At 43.9% G+C, this 7,987-nt stretch overlaps 1 protein-coding gene across 2 annotated transcripts; it reads right to left on the bottom strand.

Moving 5' to 3' along the window:
* Positions 1-266: 266 nt before the first annotated feature.
* Positions 267-6,441, bottom strand: LOC123447738 (probable U3 small nucleolar RNA-associated protein 7). 2 transcript variants are annotated; one of them, XM_045124384.1, is made up of 8 exons: positions 6,174-6,441; positions 5,660-5,783; positions 5,451-5,540; positions 4,572-4,704; positions 4,026-4,144; positions 2,576-2,643; positions 2,247-2,295; positions 267-1,467 (listed from the first exon to the last, which is right to left on the bottom strand). In XM_045124384.1, exons 2-8 carry the CDS (start codon positions 5,771-5,773, stop codon positions 445-447), a joined length of 1,596 nt encoding a protein of 531 aa, XP_044980319.1. In that variant the 5' UTR covers positions 5,774-5,783; positions 6,174-6,441; the 3' UTR covers positions 267-444. The 2 variants fall into 2 exon arrangements, with proteins under 2 accessions (XP_044980319.1, XP_044980321.1); XM_045124386.1 differs by having other exon boundaries at positions 4,626-4,704.
* Positions 6,442-7,987: the final 1,546 nt, after the last annotated feature.

Genomic DNA, 7,987 nt, shown 5'->3' with positions numbered 1-7,987 from the left:
TGGAAGAGAGCTGGATGTGTGTAATTTGATTACATTACATCTACGTAACCTTTTCTGAACGAAAGACATTATAAGTTGTAGCATTCCCAGTGTGGTCCTCACCTTAGGAGTTGGAATCACTGAAATGCACATGGAACTTGCATAATACATACCCTAGGAGTAGTGGCTATGTTTGACACCGAACCGAAAAGGCTCCACCAATACATCAGTCATCAAATAAACCTCCCAAGCCCCAGCCCAGCCCATTCATACAAGATAAAAGGATGTCAACTCAAAAACGAGCTAAATTTCAACTAGAAGTCTGGAACACAAGTTATTTGGGTACAAAAAATTGCTGCATCCTTTCCCACCGTTGTCTCATGTAGCATGTCCACATGGACTCAAATACTACTTGCCAGCTACATGATAGACGATACTACAACACAAGCTGCTAGATAAACAAGATCATGATTGCTTGTTCTTGGCAAACCGCTGCAGGGCCTTCGGCAGCTCGGCCTTGTCGCCTACCCGCTGTTTCTTCTCAGGATTCCCGCCGATTTCCTTGTACTGGTCCAGTAGAGGCCTCTTGGCTCTGAGGACCTCTTCTTCCTTCTTCTTTGCCCGCTTGCTGGGTTTGCTCCTGCCCTTGGTCTTGTTCTTCACCTTCGTGCTCTTGGCGGCCTCCACGGCATCTTCAATCTCCTCCTCGACTTCCTTTTTGGTCTTCTTCTCTTTCTTCTTTGGCTGCCTCACGTTACCGATCATGTTTGGGTTAAGCATAACAGTCTCCGGCTGAAGCTTGTTGAGGAGAGCATGCACCTCCCTCTCCCTCCTTTGCTTGGCAGTCTCCACAGGGTTCTCGACAAAGGTATCAAAGTTCGCCTCGCCTGATCCAGGAACGAGAATGGAAGAAAACCCCATGGAGTGCCCAATCGAACAGATATCCTCGTAAGGGCGGAACAAAACCTTACCGATCTGATATCCCTTTACCATCCTATGCTTCATGTAAATTTTATAATCATGGCCCCCAGCATCCCTGTATACCTCTACTAGAGATCCATTACTGGCGGCCAACAACCCCTTCTGGCTGAAATCCAAGGACTCAGCTCGTGCAGGGTGCGTATGCACAACCTCATACTTCCTGAGATCCCAAATCTTAATCTTCTTGTCAACACCTGCAGTTGCCATAAGATGACCGCCCCTCTCGAATGCAACAGCCTTCACAGGGCCATTGTGGCACAGCATTGTGACAAGTGGTTTAACGCTGGTTGGCTTCCACATGGTAACTTTGCCACCAGCATGCCCAAGACCAATGACAGCGTTGTACGGATTTACCCGCATAACATCTGTACGCCCAAGACCTGTCCTGTGATTTGCAATCATCTCGCCAGTGCTCATATCTTGGTAGTGGAGCTGCCCGAAGCTGTTTATTGATGCCAAGAGGAAGTGTTTATCCAGAAACTGAAGTTTCAGCGCTTTGCCGTGTTCCTGTGAAACAGAAGAGTGGTCACAGATCAGAAAAGTTACAACTGTATTTCAGAGATGTCATGTCTTCAATATATAGACACACCTAGTGCAAGTTGGATGATGAACAGCTCTAAAATTATGCTTCTACAGCTTATAAGAAACAAAAGCATTTTCAAAAGAAATTACCAAACAACACACTTGCAGTAGCTTGAATGTTCAATTAGTACAAATAAGTTCATCTCGGAATGCCCTCTGGGAGAAAATATTATATGCATTAACTGAGGAACAATCTACCCGGCTCATCGAGATGCGGATCCAGAGCCACATGTGGTCTGGACGCTACTTTACTAGTTCTCCAAGTTTAGTACGAATCAGCACATCGCACTAGCTTAACTGTTTAGTACAAATGAGTTTGCTATTGAGATGAGCTCATTTAGGACCAAATCATTTTGATGTAGCTACCTAAATAATTGAGGTATATCAATATATCATTCATCAGTTCTGCAGAGTTCATAAGAAAATGGGAATGGGAATGTTCTATGTTCTATTCTACTACTCCCTCCGTCCGGAATTACTTGTCATCAAATTGGAAAGAAATGAATGTATCTAGAATTAAAATATGTCTTGATGCATCCATTTTTATGACAAGTAATTCCGGACGGATGGAGTATTATCTAGTCTTCTCACATAATGAATGCAAGCATGTGTAAAATAAAAAACAGCATTGCAATCAATTCTGAAAATCATCAATAGTTAGAGCGTAGTTACCAATAATGCAAAGGTACTCAAATTTTAATTACCTTCAAACAGTGAATTTCTGTGCCATGACGATTATATATGTAGGGGTACCTGTTTAAACAATATTCTTGTTAAGAACTCTAGGAAGTCAAAGAAATGGTACCAAAATCAGCATGAGTGGTCAAAACAACCCTTCAATGTTCATGATAGTATATAACTATATATAGAATAATGTGTTGAATCATGCAGGCATGCTGCATAACTCTAGCCAGGTGGCTGAAAATCAAACTATAGTGTGGTAAACAGCTGTAAGACTAGCAAATGAAACATATTGATATATTTTTTAGCAAGAGACATATGTCGTGCAGCTTGAACAGAGTCGAGAAATTACTTCTTCTGAGCGACTGCAAAGAGTTGCTCATTGTGTAAGAATGCCACGTCGCGCACAGTTTCCCTCACCTATAAAAAGAAGATTAGAGGTGTTAAAAAAAGAGGATTAGAGAAGTAAAGTATATGGATAAAGTGCAACACAAGTGTCCAGTCGCTATGATTATAAAAGACAAGGATAGTTCTGGAGAAAAGTGGGAGGCAAGAGTAGGGTTTGACCAGGCAGAAATGATAGGAGGGATCATTTTCTTTAATCATCATCAAACGTGAACACCAGAAAGCCTTTGTGACAATAAAGGCCATCAAGGTCCAAAACACAAAATTAGGCGCGGTCTAGGCGCTCCATGGTGTGGTGCTACAGCCATAGGCGGCCAGGAAGGTCCTCTGGTGAGGAATCAACATCTATGGCAGTAGAGAAGAGGCGACGGCGACATGAGGAGCGGCAGCTCTTCAGCTAGAAGAGGAGTAGCTGCGGTGCGAGGAGAATTACGAAGCGAAGGCACCCTCGTGAAGCAGAAGGACATGCATGGGGGCAGCCCATAAATAGCAGATATGTGGACGATAGGGACACATGAATGTTTTAGATGGATGCCTAGATGGCTTGGTAAAGCTGGTTCCACACGAGCCAGAAATCCCCATATACATGACATGCGAACATCATCTTCCCGGACACCATACTCCCCCTACAGCCACGACATGGAGGCTCGCTGCTGTGGCGACTGTGAAACTTCACGCTCCTGCTGCAACGATCTGAACCGTAACTCCAGCTTCACTTCTCCCTCACTCTGCTCTCTGTAATTCTAGCCCTCATATGCAATGTGCTGGGCTCAGGTGTCCAATTGCATACTTAATGCCAGGTTCCAGGTGCCCGCCTAGGCCCATCACCCGCCTAGCGCACTGTCCCTTTTTGAACCTTGGAAACCATTGCAGTAAATATGCATAAAAATCCCGACAGGGAGGCAATGGAAAAACTTTGTGAGGACTTTTCAGTTTCTTAGGACAAAAGTAAACTGAACTCTGCCTATTTGATCTGAATTTTGCCGCTACCAATCAAACCAAATGAGATGGCAAAAATCAACTAGATCTAGTTCCCTGCCCCCAACATCCACACCTTCCATCAACTAAAAGTTGCATCATCTTTAATTACGAGTAGATAAAATAGCCATTTGTGAGCATAAGTTATCTTCTGTCCATATTGTGCAATGTTATTGTAGCCTTGGTTAGCATATTTTTGATTTTCTCATACGAATAGAACCAAACTCCACCCTTCTGTTAGTTTTTTGGTTGCATGGAAGGCACGCACTTTTATTACAACTGCATTTTGACTAAGCACTTATGATCATACTAGACGAATCTTGCCAGCTTAATTTTTTAGAAAGCACTAAACTTCAAATGGTGAATGTGTTGCAAACATCCAACATGCTGGGAAAACTGCTAAAATACTGTGAGCTGACCTGAAACTCTTTGATGAGATCCATACTCAACATATCCATCATACCAATATGACCTTTTCGCCCACCTACTATCATGTAGCGACCATTTGAGGTGTATTCTAGAGTATAAGGACCAAGTTCTGCATAAAAAAAGCTAGTTAGCTCCCTTACGATTTTCATAAATTATAAGGGAAGTTGATACTCAGCATTCATCAATGGGGCAATATAGATATAAGATATATATCTGTCAGAACATACAAGCACAGAAAAACACTCGCCTATCATTCAAATAAGTAAAACTGTTTAATGACAAAATTCTGATAGTGTCAATAACTCTATGTACACAATAAGAAGAGTATAAGTCTTACAAAGACAAACCAAATAAGTATCAGGGAATAAAATACTTGAATTTGGAAATGCTAATCAGCTAACTGTACCACACAAGAACATAAGTATCATCAATGGTGTTTCACATCAACATCTGTATTGTATGTAGTTTTTATTGGTACTGGATCATGTAACAATTGTCGCACAGCTTCAGAGAACACAAAATAATTACATATTTACCAGGTAAGATCATATCAAATGGTTTTCTTGAACTCAAAATGTCGACGCTACTACCAAGCTCTTGCTGTGTATATCTATATGTCTTTTCCAAACCTTCAGGCTCCAAGTAGCCCCCCTCAATAGGTAAAAACCACTGCAAATTGAGTTAGCAACAAATCAGTAAAATTGAAAGTCTCCCATGTTTGCAAAAGTCAAATTCGAAATATGTTAAGTACGAAGATCAGGAAGCATAAGGTAAAAAAAGATACAGCAGGAAATGTCAAAGGGTCCAGTGGTATATTGCTGCCAATAAGCACCATAAGTTTATGCAATAGTCCATCAAAGAGGCACAAAAATAATACTCCCTCCGTCCGGAAATACTTGTCATAAGAATGGATGTATCTAGATGTATTTTAGTTCTAGATACATCCTTTTTTATTCATTTGTGCGACAAGTAATTCCGGATGGAGGGAGTAGATATGTCGATCGTTACTCATGAGGTAGTATGAAATAACCTAAAGGAACTCCAAAAAGAGTATCACCAATAAAGTAATTTTACTTCCTACACAGTAGATACATACGAAAAATACCAAGCAATCTTTCATTGACTGGAACCGCTTTGGGAAGAACACCAGATAAACCCATGTCACACTAAACATGTGGGGTAAATCCTATAAATACAAGTCCATTACTTCATCCAAACAGATCCACATTATGCCAGTGAACAGCTAAAGACCATTGAAAAACTAAATATGAGCTGTATGATAAAATACCATATTGTCGTAAGTCAACAGTACAGAATACCAGATTCCATCGTATCATGCTCACTGTTATTCAGCTACTTATGTGTTTGCCGCAACAAATACAGAGACATTCTACAACAAATTCACAATACCGCACCTTTTCAGCCTGCGCAGCAGCTTTGGCAGATATTCCGATTAGCTTCTCTTTTCCGGCGAGCTGCCCTTTCAATTTCTTATCACGCAGAGCCTGCAACGAAATCACATTGAAACAAAAAAATGCCAATACACGCTTTTCAATCAGCAGAAATAGCAAAGCAACGAGCGCTGGACTCAACGAGTACACTTGTAGGAGAGTAATTATCCTACCGCCAAGTTAGCAGCCTTCCCCCGCGAAAACTTGACCACCTTCATCTCCATTTCATCCAAAGAGTTTTGGTGGTTCTTCGTCTCTTTGGGGTCTTCCGCGGCAGCGATCCCCATCCTGCTCACCCTGGATGGAAAGTACAAATGGTGAGACGGATGCGTGAGCAAATACAAACGAAGCATCTTTTGGAAACAAAGCTCGAGTGGATATCAAGAAATTGACCAAGTTAAATTAGCAGCAGCGACATTCTTCTAGCATGGCTACTATTGGAAGAATAAACAGACTGCTACTCCACAAGACCCGGCTTCTCTTTCGGTTAGTGAGGTGTGAAAACCGAAATTTGCGCCTGAGATAGTAAAACCGAAAATTCTACAGAACATGAAAACGCGGACTTTCAGTTACAGACTCTGTCACTTTGAGCAGGGTTGCGTTTCAATCTTTGACGGCGTAACATCTTGAATACGTAGCACCAAGCACAAGAGGCACGCAGAAAAGAAACTGGTAATGGTAGTAAACCTGGAAGTATATGCGCCGGGCACCGGTCTTCTTCGACGTGCTGGGCTGCCGGTGCTGCGGCGCGGGGCAGGAGGCTGGAGGGGAGGAGGAGGAAGGCGTGGGGATACGGCGAGCAAGGGAGTGCGGTGGCGGAGGTGCTAGCGAGGGCCGGTGTCGTCGGCGGAGGCGCTGGCGAGGGCCTGTGGTGGCGAAGCAGGCGGGGCGGCGGTCCTGGCGGCGACACGCTGCGACGGCTCTTCGCTCGGCCGCTCGGGTGTGGGCGTTCGGGGAACTAGGGCAGGACAGGAACCACGTCGGCCTTCAGGCCTCGGGAGTCGGGCCTTTAGCGAAACCCAATGGGCCTAAACATTGTGGTGGTGATACTACTTCAGTTTTTTTGGGTTAAATAGTAATGTAACGCACGTCTCGACCTATATTATGATCATTATGTAAAATTTATTTGTGTATGTAAATGAATAATCTATACCTACTAATAAATAAAATAAATATTCTTAGTCTGTCATGTAAATTTTGTTAAAAAGTCCCTAACCTTTCTTACAATCTACCCACGGTTAAATTCTCTAGCCCAGTACTACAGATACCGTGTCGTTTCTTTTCTTGCCCGAGAAACATTAGGAGACCGATCCCGAGAAATATTAGGAGACCGATCTAAATACAAGTACGACTATATTAAGCACCTCTTCTGAAACCAATGAGCGGAACGTGAAACCTATCACTAATGATGCGAAGCTGCAGCAGTCGCCTCGCCCCAAACTCATGACAGATCGAGGGACGGCGGTGTGGCCCTACAGCGGCCGACTTGACCTGGTCTCACAACATATTGACGAACGACGAGGACGCAAAGCCGGCGACGAGATTTGGGCGGTTCCGCCAACTCGCGACAAATCGAGGGATGACCAGGACACCTACAGCGTTCGCCTCGCCTCAAGCTCGTAACAAATTGAGGAACAAGCCCGAACAACGAGGACATCGAGCTGGAGATGAGCCTTGGGCGGTTCAACTCCAACACCAAAGCGCCGACAGCGTCTTATGCAGATCGAACACATGCACTGCTCTTGGTGGGATTCACTGAGATTCTTGTAGTGGTTGTTCTGGGCTCCCACTGTTTCTCATGGATATGTGGGATGTTCGATTCAGAGTGAAGAACCTTGGCGGGGCCTTGATAGTTGGGCAGGCTGCGAGCTGTAACTGCACAATGCCATGATCGAGCAGTTCATGAGTTTTGACATCCGGCTCGGTAACCTCCTAACCATGCGTGTTGTGTTGTTGATTTTGTTGTTTGGTGTTAATTGGCATAAAGTTGCATTGGCATGTGGCCATGTTTGCATCGTTGTGGACTTGTGCTGCATCAGATTCTTAATTCAAAAGAGAAGAGATGATCCTTTTATCTGGTCCTATTTGGATGCAACTCAGATAGACGCCGTCGCAAAGCGCAAAGCCCCGTGGAAGTGCATCTACTATTTACCACTGTTCGGAAGGATAATGGTCGGTCTGGTCGATGGCCGCAGCGAAGGCGGCGACTAGCTCTATACGGTGATGCGGCCCGACATCTGCATCGTTAGTGGTCTTCTTGGCATGGCACATGCCTGTGTCCCCCTTCTCGTGCCGACGCCACTGCATCTTCGTCCAGATTGATACACCGAAAACATTCGGTAGAGCATAGGCGACACTAATGCGATGCCTCCCATTCGGTTGAAAATAAGGGACAAGAGCATGATGAAGATTAATTAGAAAGCAAGAACACATACATGTGTTGTCCAGCAAGATTATGAGCATATTTTAGGCGAATTTCTTCTCAAGATCAAGCCCAACCT

Source organism: Hordeum vulgare, chromosome 4H (assembly GCF_904849725.1).
Source record: "Hordeum vulgare subsp. vulgare chromosome 4H, MorexV3_pseudomolecules_assembly, whole genome shotgun sequence".
Lineage (NCBI taxonomy): Eukaryota > Viridiplantae > Streptophyta > Magnoliopsida > Poales > Poaceae > Hordeum > Hordeum vulgare.
The sequence above is the reverse complement of the archived record's forward strand: the minus strand, read 5'-3'. Positions and strand labels throughout refer to the sequence as shown.